Source organism: Saccopteryx bilineata, chromosome 2 (genome assembly GCF_036850765.1).
Source record: "Saccopteryx bilineata isolate mSacBil1 chromosome 2, mSacBil1_pri_phased_curated, whole genome shotgun sequence".
NCBI classification, from domain to species: Eukaryota; Metazoa; Chordata; class Mammalia; order Chiroptera; family Emballonuridae; genus Saccopteryx; species Saccopteryx bilineata.
Genome location: NC_089491.1, coordinates 253,848,187 through 253,868,114, shown reverse-complemented (window position 1 = coordinate 253,868,114; position 19,928 = coordinate 253,848,187). Strand labels below are relative to the sequence as shown.

Here is a 19,928-nt window from a genome sequence, read left to right as displayed (position 1 = left end):
GGCGCATCTTCTCTCCATAGCAGCCTGTGGTCATAGCAGCAGCGGTGCGGGCTCCGAAGGCTGCCTGGGCACTGTGCCAGCTGAAGTGCCCCTGAGGAAAGACTGCCCACCAGATGAGGCCAGGCACGGACTAAACTGTACTGACCATGGCACGGAAGGTTTAGACACTGGCCTGTCTCCAGACCTTAGGAAGACCAGGGTGGACATTTGCAATGGTGGGATAGACAAAGATGGGCCATGGGGAACTGGGGCAGCCTTCTATTTCCACCATGTGAACCTCACCACAGGGCCTCCACCTTCCATACATGAGTCTCTTACAATGCTTTCCCTGTGACACCATGAAAGGACCCCATTTCCATGTGAATCAGATTTATTCATGGGTATTAGTTTCTTTTAAAATCAAAATGTTTTTATTCCTCTGTCAAAGTTTCTCTTCCATTTATGAATGCAATTGTCTTCCCTTCGCATTTCACACCAATCTCATGAGTTTGCTAGTATTGAAACGTGCGTAGGTTACTTTGCAGAGGAAAGCTTTTAGCAATGGAGATTGACAGCCCCACTCCCGACCCACTGAGTCACAATCCATATTCTACAAGGTCCCCAGAAGGTCCCTGTGCAGATTAAAGTTTGAGGATTTCTGGTTTCTCACAGGCAGTAATTCCCGTTGGGGTTTTGTTGTGAAATGTTTCTCACCCTCATCTGTTCACTTCCAAACCGCCCTGTCCATCACACTGGTTTCCCCTTTCCTCTTGTGAGCATCACACATCCAGAATAGTGTTCTCCTGGCTTCTCACTGAGAATGGCAGGCATCTCCCCTTTCCACATGGAATATGAATAAATAACCAAAGCAGTTTTTTTATAATAACAAGATGATCCTCACACACTGATATCAGTAAACAATTACAATTGGCTAATACCCATAATTTGCATTAGCCTCCACAATCAAAATCATATACAGCAATCATATATATATATATGTACATATATATATATATGCAGAGGAAAAATTTTAAATTAACCTTAAATACTTTTAATAGTAATAAGTGGTACAAATATAAGCAAGTATGTGACAATAATTTTGGGAAAATAATTGAGGACCAAGTTGAAGAAAATGTGTGGAGATGTCTCCTTATAGTTATGCTGATTATTTGATGTTTCAGCTTCCCGGGGAGGCCATAGCAACATAAACACCGTGGGTAGATCACAATAATAGAAATGACAGAAATGCATTGTCTTATGTTCCTGGATGATGCAGTGCTCAATCGAAACGGCAGGGCTATGATCCATCTGACACCTGTAGGGGAGCCCTTCTGTGTCTCTCCCAAGGTAATCAAGGTTTTCCTCAAATGTCTGGGGTTCCACAGTTTGTAGCTGTGTAACTCTAATCTCTGCCCCCCTTCACATGCCAATCTACATGTGTTTCCCTGTCTTGACACAGCCATCCTCTCCTGTGCACAACAGTCACGTTAGATTAGGAGGCCACCCTACTGTAATGAGGCCACATCTTAGCTAAGACAATCCTTTCCAATGAAACCACACTCTGAGTCTTACATGTTAGGATCTCAATGTATCTTATCGGGAACACAGTTGAACAGTCAATATTTGAGGAGAATTCTTCTCAAAACTTTGTTTTAAAAAATATTTTAGCGGCCTAGCGTGCGGAGGACCCGGGTTCGATTCCCGGCCAGGGCACACAGGAGAAGCGCCCATTTGCTTCTCCACCCCTCCGCCGCGCTTTCCTCTCTGTCTCTCTCTTCCCCTCCCGCAGCCGAGGCTCCATTGGAGCAAAGATGGCCCGGGCACTGGGGATGGCTCTGTGGCCTCTGCCTCAGATGCTAGAGTGGCTCTGGTCGCAATATGGCAACGCCCAGGATGGGCAGAGCATCGCCCCCTGGTGGGCAGAGCGTCGCCCCATGGTGGGCGTGCCGGGTGGATCCCGGTCGGGCGCATGCGGGAGTCTGTCTGACTGTCTCTCCCCGTTTCCAGCTTCAGAAAAATGAAAAAAAAATATTTTAGATGCAATACATACCTGTCTTCTGTGGCACTGACAGATAATAAAGTATTCCCTCATACCCTCACACCCTGTGGTCTCCTGGTGCTCATGTGGGAGAGGTGGCCTTAGGGAAACAGGTCACAGACACTCGGCTCCTGCTTTCTTTGTCATTCTTACAAGCGTCTCTGAAGAATAATTTTAAAACTGGTTACATGGTGATTCTGTTCACACTAGGGAGACCAGTAAGAAAGGAAGATATATTGTTGACCCTGTAAAGATTAGACCAAGGTGAGATCTATAGGTCTCTTGGTTTGTAACAGAAGCAATAGCAGAAGTACAACCTGAGCTCGTGTTGGCCACAGGCAGGGACGGAGCAGTGATGGTCACAGGGCAGAGCTCGGTAGGTGTTATCTCACTTCCACATATAATGGGAGTTCCTAGTAGCACTGGGCTGTATTTAAATATGTGACAGTGATAACCTGCCTCCTGATCGGGCAGGAATCCAGAGGTGGTCAAGGAGGCTGGGTGCACAAACCAGGAGCCAGAGAGCCAGGCTGCACCCCTGAGGGGCAGTCCCCTCTGTTTGGGTCACAATGTATCGTTCTGCCTGGGATCTGTTAACACCAATAGACCTGCTGCTCTCTGTGCAGGAGAAGGGGACCTTTGATTTGGACGAATCCAGAGCTTCACACAGGGCGTGGCCCAGGTGCAGACTGGGGAGTTCCTGCTGGTGATGGCCCACAGCCCAGCCCACACCTTGGAGAGATGTGAAGATTCTACTGGGTATGACAGGGTCACAGTCAGTGCCTGTGTGCTCAGGAAATCCCCTCAATAGACTCCCCATGGTCCTGAGTGGTACCAGCGATAAGAACATCTCATCCATGGACCCAGTTTACCCACTTCCCATGAAGAAACTCAGCATTTCCCTAGCAACGGTGGAGCGTCCCACACTACCCTGTGACCCCAAAAGGGATTTCCCAGCCTCAGGCCCCACATTTCCCCTTATGGTTCCCCCTCTCCCTGAATTCACAGCTGAAGATGCAGATACTCAGCACGGTTTACAGGCCAGCTCTGCTCCTGGGGTTCCTCCTGGGCCTGAGTCTTCACCCTGCATCTCACCTCTCGGTTGCTCGGCCCTGAAACACCGGGCTTCTCGGCCAGCCCTGATCTCAGAGCCCGGTAGGAATGCTACAGTCTCTGCTCGGACCCCTCAAAGTGCAGAGGCCATGCTGTGAAACACCATCCACCTGCTGGGAGGGTACTGAGCTATGATGAAGAAAAAAGATATGATTGTTTGTTTGTTTGTTTGGTGTTGACTTATAAAGGACAATTTTGTAAGTCCTTTATAAAATTCCTTATCTGATGCATGGACAATGTGTGGCCGGGGGAGGCGGGAAATGGGAGAGGCGATAAATGGTGATGGACAGAGACTTGACGTGGGCCATGGTGCACACACATAACGATGTTCAGAGGTTTGATGTAGAATGGGGCACCTGAAAGCTGTATAGTTATGTTAGCCAGTGTCACCCCAATAAAATTCTATTAAAATAAAAATAAACCTGACCAGGTGATGGTGCTATGGAGAGAGCACCACAGGCCAGGGCCAGTACCAGGCTATTTAATCAGCGGCATTGATCCTTTTTCCTTAGATTGTCAAATACAAAATGACAGCAGCTAACACACACACGCAAATAGAAACACTGTCTTCTAATCACAAGGGTAGAGGCAGTCTCACAGGCTTGTGTTTTATTACACGTGCTTCACAGGAGGGTTTCGGTGTGGGCCTAAGTATCCTGTTTCTGGTTTTGTTTCTGTTTCTGAGACTTCAGAACATAGGGGAGGATACTGAGTAGGCACGTAATGGATAAAAAGGTACTTCTCAGTATTGTCTGCATATATACAAGTTGTTTTAAAATGTTCAATTGTCATAAAGTAAATCTCAGAAAAGTGTAGGTTTTGTCCCAACTTTTCCATCGGTGTGTGTCACTCTGGGAAGCACCACTGTGCCCGGTCACACAGTAACAGTCCTCCTTGTCTTCAGGCTGGAGCCCAGGGATGAGCAGGAGCCCCAGAGAACCAGCTGGGGACCATGGATCCCAAACTTGTACTTGTATTCTTATCGCTGGACCTTCTGCATTGTAACAAAAGTGAAAGTGACAGCAGAATACAAAACTTGACTGAGTGTTTGTCACAGTCACAGACAGGGCAGTGATGGACCACCAGAAGGACTAAACCTTGCTTGCGTGTGACAAAGAGAGTGACTATTAACTTATGAGTTGTTTTGTCAACCTTTCTGGCACATCACTGCTGGAGAGCCTGGCACTGAGAAGGCATAAGGACCCTGTGTGATATCAGTAACTGATGTTTGCAATTTACTGATCTCTGTAACAAAGAGAAATTTGTAGTATCAACTCTGCTTACAGAAACCTCCACACCTTCTCAAGGGAAAGCATATGTAAATGAGTAATAATGTAAATAATAAAAATGCTTATATAGCCTAACTTCCAATGTTAACATTTTTACTGTGTTGTTATGTAAAAAAATACTTCACCACTTGTTCAAATGTTCTTTTGTAATCATTGTTGAACTTTGTAATTATTTTTCCTGCAGATATGATCAAAGTTTTTTTATATATACATATATACATATATATTATACTTGGGTTAAGATAATGTATATTATAAAATAATTTTTAAAACTATATAGTATTTTTATTCATTGTAGCCTAGAATTATTTATTCTTTTTAATGAATTTTCAATTCACTCTTCTTTCTCCTATGTACATGGTAGTAGTCTCCATTACTTAATAATTAAATTGATTCCACATCTTTGAATAGCTTCCTTTTTTAAAATGTTTATTATTGACCTGATACATCCCTGGTTGCCATTTTTCACAGTCGTTGTGTCAGCAGCCAGGATGAATGGTCTAAATGAAATGGTAATGATGCTGGTGATTTCTATTTTTAGGAACAATATTCCTCTCTAGAATAAAGATGCACAATCATTAAGACATTAAGGGAGTATTTTTTATTTCTTTATGTGTATATTTACTTTTGTAAAATCAGGAGTAGTAATTGAATGTAATTGGCAGCATTTAGGCATGTATTAAAAATATTATGTGTATTTTTCCACTTAAAACGTTTGAAATTTTAAAAAATCAACAAACATGATTGTTTTGAAACAATAGATTCATTTCATCTTCATTACTAACCGCCGCTTTGGTTCACTGTGAAGCTTTACATTCACAAAATTCTCATGTTTCCTTCCCAACACCTGCTATGGAGACTTTACCGTCCATTTCCAGAATCTTCCATGGTACTAATGGACCTAAGGAAGGGGCCTTGCATGATGAAATGACAAGGACAGTGGGCTCCTTTTGCCTCATAAACTGTCACGGATTTCTCCCACTCTCAGCAGAACCACGCCCTGACACCCTGACTCGGCCGTAAGATAAGGGACACACCCAGGACTAAGCACGTGGGTCTCAGGCATCGAGGTCCCACTTTCCCGCCAGCTGAGATGACCTCTGTGACTCAGAGCAGTGTCCCCTGGTTTCCTGCTTCTGCTGGAATCCCAGTACTTACAAGGGAGCCTGGTATCTGAGGGCAGGAGCTTACAGGGAACACCTTACAGCTCAGAGCTGAGGGTTGGGTCAGGAGACCAGGCAAGGAGGTGACTTCCTGTGTCCTCCTGAGGACAAGAAGGGAGCCACCAGACAGGGGTTGGGTGCAAATGAGAAAAGTACTCACATCCTTGGTTTCTTGACAAAGGCTTGAGATTAGATTGCATGGGATCCTTCCGGTCAGATTCTGGTCAGTCCTTAACCCCTGAACTGAGGACATTGGCATCTGCCTCCCACTAACCCTTCCATTCATTACCCAGAGGGAATCTGTGTCCCCAAGATAAAGTGTCTGTCTGTAGATAAGTAACCAGACTGGGAACATGAGATTAGAAACATTTTAGTTATCCTCAAATCCAGAGACCTTTGGTGAGTCTTCAGGTCCTCAGGGGGCAGTCAGAGAATTACCAGCAGTCACCTCTGCTGTGAAGTCAGAGTAAGGAAAGTGACCACAGAGAGATGAGACCACAGAGGGAGGGGGAGGGGTTGTATCTTCATTCTTCACAGATCTGCAACACATCGTTAAATCATTCTCTATCACATCCTACTGATCAGCCTTTACTTGGGACAGGCTCTCAGAGACCCATGGGAAGCACCCCTTGCCAGACCGGAAGCCAGAGGTTCCATGTCAGAAGCTCAGAGACAGAACTCCCAGGCCCACGGCTGGAGGGCTGCTGCCCGGTGCTCTTGCTGCCAGGCCGCCCTGTCCACGTCGTGCTGCTGCTGCTTCTGCTGTAGAGGATCTCGTTCCTGATTGTCACCTCACTCCGATAAAAGACTGTGTCCTTGCAACTTGCTGAGTAAGACTTCTCACCCAGCGTCTCAAAACTGAATTCCGGGCTCCTGAGTGTATTTCCAGGGCTTACAAATGGAACCTGCATCTATGAATCCTGGATGGAAAATCAAAGACCTTTCTCAGACAAACACAGTTCACTTCTGGGACGGAGGCTGCTGTCCCCCCTCTCCTTGGTGTGGTTCCTGCAGCCCCACGCTCCCCCCAGGCAGCAGGTCTCATGGAAGCAGAGAAGGTTATTCCAGGGCCCCTGTTTCAGTTACATCTTTTCTTACAGCTTTCATTTCTTGGCTGAAATTTTCTGCCTCATCCTTATCGAAAGTGTATTTTATCTGAAGACTTTGCCATTAGTTTTATATTCAAGTTGGGAAAAGCTGTCATCTTAACCACATTTTGTTATTTTGAACCACAAACTGAGATATCTACTTAAGTTTAATTTCCTTGCAATGTTTTATACTTTTCACTATATAAGACATCCAATTTTTTCAGATTTATCCTTAAGTATTTAATACACATGCTGTTTAAACAAAGTAGTGTTGTTATTTTTGAAATGTTGATGGTTCCCTGCTCGTATATAGAATACACTTCATTCAGCACATTGGCTGGATCACAACATTCAGATGGGAGCACCCAGACCAGAATCACCGTCAGTCACTTTGTCACCCTGAGCTGAGCTTGGCCTGAATGAGCTTGCTTTCTCCCCCACAGTGTCTCCTATGGGAAATGTTTGCTCTGAGCAAGGAATTGTAGCCTGTAATAACATGGACACGCCAAGAACATATGAGCCAGAAATCCATCTAAAAGTTAAACTGAAGGGAAAAAAATAATTAAAAGTTGAACTGGAGACAAGGATGTGACACTCTCACAACTACTGTCCCAGGAACAGCGGGTGCTGGATGACGATCTGACAACATGAATCACGGCTGAGCCAGACTTGGTCACAGCCCAGCAGGGGTGACGGCACCAGGACTGGAGAGCGGAGAAGAGGTTTTTCTCACATCCTTGTGGGTCTGGAACACTGTGTAACTGTTATACTTGCCGCCCCATGTAGCACAGTAATAGTCCGCCTCATCCTCAGGCTTGCAGCTCAGTGACGTGCAGGTCACCTGAGTTGGTTGAAGAGTTTTTGGATCCAGAGAAGCAATTGGGGACCTCGTAGCCCTGGTGCTTATATGAGTCTGTGTAGTAGTACAGGGGATACAAGGGAGCGCTCCCTGGCTTCTGCTGGTGCCAGACTATACCATAGTCACCAACACTGAAGTCACTGCTCAGGGTGCAGGTGAGTCTGGCTGATGCTCCAGGAGACGCAGAGAGGGAGGGCTGCTGAGTCAGCACAGGCTGGGACAGGGAACCTGCAAATACACACACCATCAGTATTGAGGCAGAGACCATGGTTAATTTTTACATTAGTTTGAGTATACAGAGAACAAAGCTGGGAAATGAGGCCTGGTCCCCAAGGCCTGTCCCCACCTGTGCACTGAGAGAGGAGCACGAGGAGGAGAGGGGTCCAGGCCATGGTGCTCACAGCCCTGAGCCCACAGTGGGGCTGGGCTGCCCCAGGCCTCCTTTTCTTCTCCTCCCTCTGCCAGAGGAGGGGCTTTCCATGCAAATGTGTGTCCCTCAGTGACCGCCCAGCCCCTCTCTGAGCCCTGGTGCTGAGCTCAGCTCACACCCCAGACTGAGGAGGATGGAGGTTGGCTTTATTGCTTGGGGGAGTCTTGGGAGGAAGCACCTACCCAGGAAAAAGAAAATAAAAAGGTCCCTGTGCACACTACTTCACCAGGACAGAGATCACAGGGCTGCTGAGTCTCCATCAGTGATCACAGGTCTCACACTTGAGGTCCACGGTTATTTATTTATTACTATTATTATTGTATTTTTTAACTTTTTAAACAAATGTTCCTTACTGAGCAGTTGTGTCAAGACCACAGGGCAACCCAGCAGTGCCCCCTCTTGGTCAAACATGTAAGAATGAAAAATTTATAAGAATGAAGAGATAACCTCTATTAAGAATAGATAAAATACAAGCTTTCCTTGAAACATGCTATTGGGCAATCCAAAGTGTTACAAGTGTGTTAGGTTTGCTCGCTTGCACTTTGCCTAAATATTGCCTGAGCACGGGGCAGCGCCATGTGTGTACAGTCTATGTGAGACTGGTGCTTGCCCTCAGGGCGGCAGATTGCAGGTTGTGGGTTGCCTGCCTGCTAGGGAGGGGCCATTGTTTGCTATTCTTTGCTAGGAAAGGGGTTTGTTCCCCCAGCCTGTTTTGCTGGAGAGTCCGGAGAGAGAGAGGGAAGCAGTTCTTTCCTGCTGCTTATTTGTCCACCTTTGTGAGACTTTAATAAACAGAATGGCCCACCATACTCTGTCTGTACAGTTCCTTTACCATCTGCCCAAATCCAATGTGAACCTGCATGACCAGCGTCACTGGCCTTACACATACAAAATTGGCTCTAGTAGAAATATAGTAATTAACAAAACAATTTCTGTAGAAAAATTAAAAACATAATGAAACTACTTCACTGAATGCCATAAGATACACACATTTTCACAGGGAACCTCGACCAAACCTTCAAAGATTAGGGGGTTCCAATTATATTCTTCATATTTTCGAGAATACTCAAAAGTATATAGCTGTCATAGTTTTTGGTTATAGCATTGATAAACATTCTAATAAACATTCACGTATGTGCATAATTTAGCACTAAATGCAGTATCTTAGTTAATGAGATGAGGAAGGGGCATTCACAAAAATCAGCAACAGGCAAAGGTGACCTTTATCTCCATCATTATTCACAGCATCGTGCAAGTACTCCTGTCCTCCACGCCGGGGTCCTCACAGACCAGAAGGAGAAGGAGGAGATGAACCCGAGGCAGATGAACCTGGCTCTTGATCAGCATGGGTCCTGGTGGGACAGCTCACCCACTGAGCACACTGATGGCCAAGCTCCCGGGTGGCCCTGAGGGAGCTGCCAGCTGGTCGGAGCAATCTCAGGATTGTCACACACTGTCCACCCGACCCTCAGACCCCACCTCACTTGTCCTCTCTGACACACCAGGCCCTCCAGTAGAGGAGCACTGGTGCACTGAACCCCCTTTTCTGAAGCTGCTTGTGACATCACATAGGGACTCAGGGCCACTGGGATTGTAGACAAAGGGGGTGTGGGGCTAAGGGTGTCCCTCTCACTGTTAAGGGGTCTCAGAGAGCTTGTCTTGCAGGTGGATCAACAAAACACACACAGACATTTATTACTTATCCATTTTACCTCCAAAAAATGAAGACTATATTCTCCACAGTTTTTCACAGTCCAGATGGCCCAGTTTAAATCACTTCTTTTCCCAACACTCTCACCTCCTGTAACTGGAAACCCAAGTGAGACCCAAGGCTGCTCTGTCCAGTCAAGTGCAGTCTCTAAGTCTTTGTTCCTGACATGCGTGGGAAAGCTGTAAATCAGGCCTGGACAATTGAATCCTTGTTGGAAGGGGGCTGAGATGCTAGATAAGTGTGTGAGTCAGAACCAACTGCTCATGCGCCTTTCTTGGTCCCACAGGTGCAAGAAAGTCACACTTCAGTGAGGACACTGCCTGCCCAAGTGTGCAAGAATCAGTAGAGAACATTCCTAGCCTGCCTGGCCCAGAACCCTGAGCTCTCAGGCACAGTCCACCAGCGCCCCCTGCTGGTCTCAGAACGCACATCCTGCAGCACATTTCATATCACCCAGCTCTCCTGGAAGGGCTCTGGTTTGTGTAGTTGAATCGTTTTGAGGTCACTACCTAGGGCAGTAGAATGAGTAGGTCCCCTCAGTGGAGTTTGGGATTGAGTCATTATTTCTTTGTACTTTCCTAATGATCTCCAGACAGCAAAATGAAATGCAATGCTGCCAAATATTACAGGATTGTCTGACATTTGAGTTTGCTTCTGTCTGGCCCCTGGGTTCATTACTGGTAAGTGAACACCTTAAAACAAGATCCAGGATTAAGGTTCTGCAGAGAAACCTGTTGGTTCCAACTTGGGGATTATTCTACTGGGTCAGCCTTGCTGGTGGACTGACTTGGTTTCTGGGGTTATCAGGGCTCCTGTCCGGCTCCCTGTCCTCACTGCACAGGTCCTGGCTCTTTACCTGTGTCTTTGCCATGAGAACAGGACGTTGTCAGAGAAGGCAGGTCTTTCGTTGTTGATCAATTCAGTGTGTTCTCACTGATACTTGACTCATCCTAGAAATACATATACACAAGGATGAACAAAAATAGATTAATAGCTGCAAAACAAATAAATAATATAATAATTAATAAATAATAAAGAAAAGATAAATAATAAATAATAATATAAGTATAAACTCAGTGTTACTTTGGCCCACCCTTAAATATATATATATATATCATAAATTTAAGGTATTTTTTGTCTAGTTTGTAATTCTCCTCAACATTACTACGAAAGAATATTTTATCTCTTTTCTTTCTTTTTCTTTCTTTTTCCTTTGTATTTTTCTGAAGTTGGAAATGGGGAGGCAGTCAGACAGACTCCCACATGTGCCTGACCAAGATCCACCCGGCATGCCCACCAGGGGGCGACGCTCTGCCCATGTGGAGCGTCTCTCTGTTGCAACCAGAGCCATTCTTACTCCTGAGGCAGAGGCCATAGAGCCATCCTCAGCACCCGGGCCAACTTTGCTCCAATGGAGACTTGGCTGCGGAAGGGGAAGAGAGAGACAGAGAGGAAAGAGAGAGGGAGAGGTGAAGAAGCAGATGGATGCCTCTCCTGTGTGCCCTGGCTGGGAATCGAACCCAGGACTCCTGCATGCCAGGCTGACGCTCTACCAATGAACCAACCGGCCAGGGCCTCATCTCTTTTCAAAGATCCTCAGGGCCTATTGTTAATAATTCGCATTAGCCCTGTTTAGTTCCTTTTTAGTGTTTGCTGCTCCATGCTCATGAGAAGGTTCGGTAATTTTCATGGGGTAAAATCAATAAATTCTAGGTTGAAAAAATAGATATCTGTTCATTATTACACAAAATAAAGAACCACAGAGGGAAAGATATGACAGGTCATGTGGTCACAGTGGAGGAAGTGAGCAGGTGACAGGTCTGAGAGCCATGTCTTCACAGGGAAGGTCCCCCAGAACCTGGAGATCAGGGATCCTCAGAGGGTGACCTCCAGGAAGCAGAGAAAGCAGCTTCCCTGAGCGGTGAGGGTGCAGGGGACGGGCATCAAGCCCAGGCCGGGAGCAGGGCCATGCAGGGAGGCGGGAGAGGGCCCCCGAGTCTCCCAGGGCACAGATGCCAGACTTGTGCATTTCTTGTCACCTGCCCAGCAGCTCTGAGGGATATTTTGTATCTCAGTACAAAGTGACTCTGTGTGAGTTGTAAGACCAGTAAAAAAAGTAAATATTTTATTGACCGTTAAAGTCAGACTGAGACAAGACCATGAGGACGCTTGGTTTAATCACCCAGGTGACAGCAGAAGCTCTCTTATGACCAGGGGATATTGGTCAGAGGCTGATTTAAAGGTGAGTGCACTGGACCCGTGCCCTGGGCCCTGACTTCTGAAGGGCGCCGCAATACTCCAACTTTACACTTTTTTCCAATGTAAGGGGTCCAATATTTTCTTTTGTGCCCGGGGCCTTAACCAACCTTAATCTGCCTCTGGTGATGGTCACAATCAAGGACAGAGGAAAAATGGGTCTTTGGAGAAAAGAGGGCTATGATTAACTCTCTTTCCCTTGGCACAGGTGTTCTCTGAGCATGGGGTTGTATCTATCTAAGTGACAGTGATAGTCAGCCTCCTCATCATGCTAGAGGTCAAAGGTGGTCAACAAGGCCATGTTGATCACAACCAGGAGCCACAGAAGAGGGCTGGACCCCTGACTGTCAGGCATCTTTGTCTTAGGTCACAGGTAGTGGGGGGTGTTGGCTGTGTGCTCACTGTGTTTGCTGCTCCATGCTCAGGAGAAGGTGACCTCGGGCACTGGTCTATAAATGGCTTCACAGGGTTAGTGACAGATTCTAGGGAGTCCCTGCTTCTGTGGTTCCAAAGCCCACCATCACCCCAAATTATTGAAAAGCTCCTGTGGGGTGACAGGGGTGGGACACAGTCAGAGCCTGAGGACTCAGGAAGCCCCCTGTTGGGAGTCCTTCAGCACTGACCGCTGTTGGCTATAAGAGCATCTCATCCTTGGACCAAACTGACCCTCTTCCCTGGAGTGGGTTCCACATTTCCTCAGCAAAGGCAGAGCATTCTCACCCTACTGAGACCCCTAAAAAAGATTTCTCGGCTACAGTTCACAAATTTCTCTCTTGGTAACCCCCTCTCTCCTGATTGAACAGCAGGCACAGGTGCCCAGCAAAGGATGCACCAGCTCTGAGCTGGAAGTCCTCCCGGGCCAGAGTCGCCACCCGGGACCTCACATCTTGGTGCCTCGTCAGGGTACTCAGAGCTCTTCTGCCACCTGTGCACAGGTGCTTGGGAGGAGAGAAGGTCACTGGTCTGACTCCTGAGAGGCGGAGTCCAGGCTGTGGAGAATGTACCCCTGCTGGAATGGTCCCCGGGTTCTGAAAAAAAAAAAGTCATTTTCTTATTCCAAGAGAAGAGCAGCAGTCCCAGAAACTCAGGTTTTATAACACATAGATAATAGGCAAAATTTCAGTGACATAATGAATAATCTATTTTTAGTATTGGCATCATTTCCCTTAGACTTCAGAAATGTGGAATAAAAACTTGGTATTAGATATTCTAAACCAGAAATTGCTTTCAAATATACTTTGCACATAGAAGTTTTTTTTTAATGCTAATTTGTTCTTAATCAAGGCTGTGGAGGTTGACCTTTATGTCCCACTTCACCATCGGTGTGTGTCACTGTGGGAAGCACCACTGTGCCTGATCTGACAGTAATAGTCCGCCTCGTCCTCGGGCTGAGGTCCAGAGATGAGCAGGAGCCCCGCATTGGACGAGGTGTCTTTGGATCCAGAGAAGCGGCTGGGGACCCCGGAGCCCTGATGCTTATCTGAGTCTAAATAGAACCTCAGGAGAAACCGGAGAGGGCTCCCTGGCTTCCACTGGTACCAGTGTATGTAGTAGTCACCAACACTGAAGCCACTGCTCAGGGTGCAAGTGAGTCTGGCTGATCTTCCAGGAGACGCAGAGAGGGAAGCCGGCTGAGTCACCACAGGCTGGGACAGGGAACCTGCAAACACAGATGGTACATGGAACAAAAACTGAAGTAAAGTTTATCAGAGTCTGAACCAAAGTGGCTGATACAGGTTGGACGGCTGCCCTGTGTCTGGGAGGACTGTCCCTACCTGCACAGTGAGAGAGGAACACGAGGAGGAGAGGGGTCCAGGCCATGGTGCTCACAGCCCTGATCCCACAGTGGGGCTGGGCTGCCCCAGGCCTCCTTTTCTTCTCCCCCCTCTGCCAGAGGAGGGGCTGTCCATGCAAATGTGTGTCCCTCAGTGACCACCCAGCCCCTCCCTGAGCCCTGGTGCTGAGCTCAGCTCACACCCCACACTGAGGAGCATGGAGGGTAACTTCACTCTCTAGGAAGCCCTGGGAGGAAGCACCTGCTGAGACCACACAAAGGTCCCTGCTCAGGGGACTCTGCCAGGACAGAGAGGACACAGCTGCTGAGTCTCCATCAGTGAGCACAGGGCCTATTCTGTGAGCCCCAGATTTGTTCAAGTAAATGGTCCTCAGTGAGCAGCTGTGTAGGGACCACAGGGCTCCCCAACAGTGCCGCCACCTGGCAAATATCTAAAAATGTAAAATTTATAAAAAAATAAAAAGATAACCTCTTTAAAAATAGGTAAAATGCACACTTTCATTGGAAGACACAAATTTGGCTCTGGAAGAAATAAAGAAACAGAGGAATTTTAGTATAAAAGTTAAAATGAGATGGAACTACTCTACTGAACAGCATGAGATACAGACAATTCACAAGGAAATACAACCAATTCTTCAGAGATCAGACAGATCCCATTTAATTGCTCTATATTTTCCATCATATTTAAAAGTAGGTAGGATGTCATAGTTTTTGTCAAAATATTGATAGAGTTACTTGACATATAAATTATATAAAAACAGAATTTACAGTCCAATAACATTAAATATTGCTACAAATATTTTAAATAAAATATTAACCTATAGCCCAGTATCAGATAAATAAGGTTATACATTTTTACAAAGTGTGATTTATTGCAATGATGCAAGTTTTGAGTTATATTAAGAAATATTTTCATATAACACAACGTATTAATACAGCAATAAATATGATCATACTGTCTCTATTGATGTGGAAAAAGCATTTCAGAAAATTAACACCAACTCTAAAAAGCCATATAAAGAGGGAAAGGTGCATTTATAATATGGTAATAGACACTCACACACATGCATAACTTTGTACTAAATGCAGCATCTTAGTTAATCAAATGCAGAAAGGGCATTTACACAGCTATCAGGAACAGGCTAAGGTCACCATTATTTCCATTATTATGCAAGTATTAAAAAATAAAATTAAACAAGAGAAATCTATGTTTAGGTCTTAGCTTTGAGGGTAACAGCCAAGTAGACATTCTTGAAGATGCAAATGGAAGGTATGACAGTCTGGTGCTGGTGCAGAAGTGACAGCAGGGACCTCCCTGCGACAAGTATTAGTGACAATGGGTGATGGAGACGTAATGGGTGGAACAAGAGGAGCGAGAGGTGACCTTGGTCCTCTTCCCAGGGAATAAGAGCATGTTGAGAGACCTGAGGCATAGCCCAATCCGATGTCACAATCTCCCATTCACGTGGGCTGCATCACATTCATGGGGCTTCTGTCACAGAGCCAGAGGCTCCCATTGCAAACGGGGGAGATTCTGCCCAAGAGAACAACATGCTAACACAGAAGGATGTGAGGATGTGAGTCTGGTGTCACAGGACCTGCTCTGTATGGACCTGGGAGGTCAGACCCTGTCCAAGCCCCAGTGCTCCTTTCCCTAAGTCTGACGAACATGAGGAGACAGCTAGAAGCTCTGTGTCCTGAGTCCCGCAGGGGAAATCCGACAAAGAGCTATTCTTGTTTTCTGCACAGACTTTCCTAGCAGCTCACATCCTCCTTAGAAATGCATTCTGGGTCCTCATTGTCTATCAGGACAACATGTATCAGATTTGGCCAAAGATCCCACAGAGAACAAGTAGATGACAACAATTCAAAACCATCTGCTGAGAGAGCCAGACCCAGGACCTCATAGGGTGCTGAGGATTTCACAAGGCCAGGAAAGTCACCCATCAATGAGCACAGAGTGTATCCAACTGCCCTAGAGCCCCTGAGTGGATCACCTGCAGTCTGGCATTGCTCCCCCTGCTGGCCACCGGGCACATCCTCCAGCCACTTGATGTCCCTGAGCACACCAGGCAGAGGGGTATTTTCACAGGAGGCTTTTCTACATCTAAGGGAGTGAGGGGAGAAAGGACTTTTCTAAGTCTCCATGGGCACAGGGGTGCTTTAACATTTGGCCTTTTATCTCAATGGAAAAATGTAATTTTGTTTTCAAATTCTCAATCTCTCTCCACTATACCACTGCAGCTCCTAACGTGTCTGCTGTGCCAGGCACCCCACGTATGTGTGGTAAAAGGTAACGGGTGACACATGAACACACTAATGGCAGCAGTGCCTGAGCGCAAGTTGGGGGTACAGAGGGAGCTGACCCCAGTAGCCTGAACAGAGCTGAGGTGTGTGAGTTGGGATCAGTGGGAGAGTCAGGTGATTCTCCTGGCAAAGGGGGGAGAGTGCTCACTCGTGTCAGGGGTCAGGGCCAGTGCCAAGGCCAGAGAAAGGGGGAGGTCATTTGCTGCTGATGCTGGTAAATGACCAATTGAGACCTGAGAGATAGAGCTTCTGACGACGTGTATCTGCCATCTCCACACTGTCTGTTCCTGGACTTTGTGGCCGGGTCCTCACAGATCAGAAGGGGAAAGAGGAGAAGCAGATGAACCAAGGGCAGAGGCACCTGGCTCTTGATCAGCATGGGTCCTGGCGGGACAGCTCACCCAGTGAGCACACTGATGGCCAAGCTCCCAGGTGGCCCTGAGGGAGCTGCCAGATGATCGGAGCAACCTCAGGATTGTCACACACTGTCCCACTCTGCTCCCAGGTCCCAGCCCCTCCTGTCCTCTCTGAGACACCTGGCCCTCCAGTAGAGGAGCACTGCTGTCCGGATCCTCTTTTCTTAAGCCCCTTGTGACGTCACAGAAGAACCCAGACCCGCTGCGATTGTAGACAAAGGGGTTGTGGGGCTAAGGGTGCCCCTCTCACTCCTAAGGGGCCTCAGAGACCTTGTGTTTCAGGTCAATCAGCAAAACACACACAGACGTTTATTACTCATCCATTTCACTTCCAAAAATGAAGACTATTTTCTCCTCAGTTTTTCACAGTCCAGATGTCCCAGTTTAAATCACTTCTTTTCTCCACTGGCTCATCTCTAGTTGCAAGAAACACAGGAGAGACTGAAGCTGCTGTGTCTGGTCATGTGCGATCTTTTAGTCTTTGCTCCTGACATGGGTGGGATCAGCCTCCTCTGTCCACTGGGGTCTGTCTGGGCACACACTGTGCCCTGTCCAAGGAGCTCTGTCCTGTGCAGACATGACTGGGCAGTGCAGGTGCCACTAAGAACAGCTAGATGGGGACAGAGAAGGGAACAGTCTTAAATAAACAGTCACGTGGAAGGACATCAGATCACCACGTGCTGGTGACAGAGGTGACAACAGTCACAGTACAATCATTGCCAGCTCAGAGGGGGTTTATGGGTCTCGCTTCCTCCTGAGCACAGAGCACTGTGCGCATTGAGTCTCATCATTTGCGGGAATGTTGTCATGACCCCATCCTCAGGCCTCCCCCTCGCTCATTTTCTGAGTAGTCAGTGCAACTATCAGTTATGATTGTAAATGAGACTGGCTTCTAATCTTCAATCCTGATACTGTCCCTGTTGGGTTGGGATCCTTTGATTTGTTAGAAGGAGAGAATGAGTTTAGGATACATTTTAGTAAATACTTTCCAAAACATGTAAACAAAGACTTTGACACTGTGGATGGCAGAGCCAGAAGCATCTGACCCGGCCCCCGAAGCTGGTTAGACGGAGGCAGACATCCTGGGTGATGAGCACCGGTGCCACATGATGGCGCTAAAGAGTACAAACGCCCACTCCTTCTATTCCGTCTCTTTCCTGTAAAGGAGACTCTGTTCAGGGAGAAACAAGGTAAGAGGAAATATCAACCATGCTCATGAACCCCCAGAATTCTGTTTGCTGAGGCTTAATGGTTGGCATTAAAAAATCCCTACTTCAAGGTCTGCTGTCTTGTGCACACATAGCACTGTAGGCCCTGTTCTGCAATATATATATATATATATATATATATATATATATATATATATATACATACATACACACACACACACTTTTGTTATGTTGTTTTCTCTCTATTTTGAGCTGTACATCGGGCCTGTACAATTGAAATCATGTGGGGAGGGGCTGAGATATGAGGTAAGTCTGAGTCAGAACCGACAGCTCATGTGCCTATCTTGGGCCCACAGGTGCAGACAAGTCACACCTCAGTGAGGACACTGCCTGCCCAAGTGTGCAAGAGCCAGTAGAGAACTTTCCTAGCCTGCCTGGCCCACAACCCTGAGCTCCCAGGCGCAGTCCACCGACGCCCCCTGCTGGTTACAGAACGCACATCCTGCAGCCCATTTCATACCACCCAGTTCTCCTGGAAGAGCTCTGGTTTTGTAGTTGAATCTTTCCAATGTCACTCACTACCCAGGGCAGTAGAAGGAGCATATCCTCTCTGTGATGTTGGGGTTGAGCCATTAATTTTTCAAGGTCATGAATGATGTCTATGCCACTCCATAAAATGCTGTTACCAGAAATTAAAGGATTACCTGATACTTCTGTTTACTTCTGCGTGACCCCTCACTCATTACTAGTCCGTGGTTGTTTTTTTTTTGTTGTTGTTGTTGTTGTTCATGGACATTTTTCTTTATTTATTTTAGAGAGAGAAGAATGACAAGAGTAAGAGACAGAAACATCAATCTGTTCCTGTATGTGCCCTGACTAGGGATTAAGCACACACCCTTGCATATCTGGACAATGCTCTAACTCAGCTATCCAACCATGACCACAGTGAGCCAAGGCTTAGTCTGAAAGTTATCCATTAATCTGAGTAGTTCACTCCTGGCAATAATTTCACTTGGATGATCCTTACAGGTTGAAATATATAGTTATTATTGCTCTTGATTGTTGTTGTTGTCGTGATGATTTCCTTTGGTTCCCAGGACCCATGGATGTGTCCTGACTTTTTTTATGTGTCCTTTGCCATGAGAACATAGCACCATAAGGGAACAAATGTCTTGTGTTCTTGATGCTTCTGCAGGTTCTAATTCCCCTTAAATGTCATACTGACAAGACTTCCTTTCTTCTAACTCTTGAGGAATTTAAAATAGTTTTGTCCATTTGTGCAATTTCTCAGTAGAAAACTTAATTTAAATATTATTATGCTAGGAACTGTACCCATTTTAGAGATTCTGTCTCCATTGTGAGATTTATTTATTTTCTGTTTGTTCTCCAATCTTCATTATCAGGCTCGAGTTCATTTGTTAAGAGCTCTATGGATTTAATGGGGATTGGATTAATAAGGTCCAGGTCCATATCAAGTAATATTTATTTTATATCCTTTCAACAGGAGAACCCACAGGGAAAGAAGAACAGACCATAGGATTAAAGTAGAGGACGTGAGCAGGAGACAGGCCTCAGAGCCACGCCCATTCAGGAGCAGAGCTCCCAGGGCCTGGAGGTCCGAAGCTCCTCAGAGTGTCATCTCAGAAAAAAATAACACCCAGCTTCTTTCAGGTGTCAGGGTTCAAAGAATGAGCATCAAATCATAGGCCAGGCTGCCTGACCTGTGGTGGCGCAGTGGATAAAGCGTCGACCTGGAAATGCTGAGGTCGCCAGTTCGAAACCCTGGGCTTGCCTGGTCAAGGCACATATGGGAGTTGATGCTTCCAGCTCCTCCCCCCTTCTCTCTCTCTGTCTCTCTTCTCTCTCTCTCTCTCTGTCTCTCCCTCTCCTCTCTCTAAAAATAAAAAAAAAATCATAGGCCAGGAGCACGGGCAAGCATGGAGTTGGTAGACTCCACCTGGACAAGAGTGGCTTATTTCAGAAAATGCCTAGGTGTGCAATATCTGTACTGTATGTATCACATAAGATTAGGTTTAGCTTTGTAAGAAACTGGTAAAGTGCTTCCCACAGTGACAGTGGCATTTGATTTACTGCAGCATAAATGAGAGTTCCTGCTGCCCTGTGTCCTGGGAGCATCTGATGTGGTCGGTGTACTGACTTCAGGAGGGAAGGATGGATGAGGGAAGAAGAGCCTCGGGGGGGACAATGATGATGGAAAGAGACTTGACTTTGAATGGTGAACACACAAGACAGTGTACAGATGATGTGTTATAGAAATGTGCACTTGAAATCTACATACTTTTGCTCACCAATGT

General features: G+C 46.4%; 1 gene segment (V, D, J or C); it reads right to left on the bottom strand.

Annotated features, from left to right (window-relative positions):
- Nucleotides 1–7,273: 7,273 nt before the first annotated feature.
- Nucleotides 7,274–13,764, bottom strand: LOC136322485 (immunoglobulin lambda variable 5-45-like). The segment is given in 4 exon segments: nucleotides 7,274–7,374; nucleotides 7,512–7,757; nucleotides 13,272–13,586; nucleotides 13,702–13,764. Coding segments are annotated over 4 exon segments (708 nt in total).
- Between the last annotated feature and the right edge of the window lie 6,164 nt (nucleotides 13,765–19,928).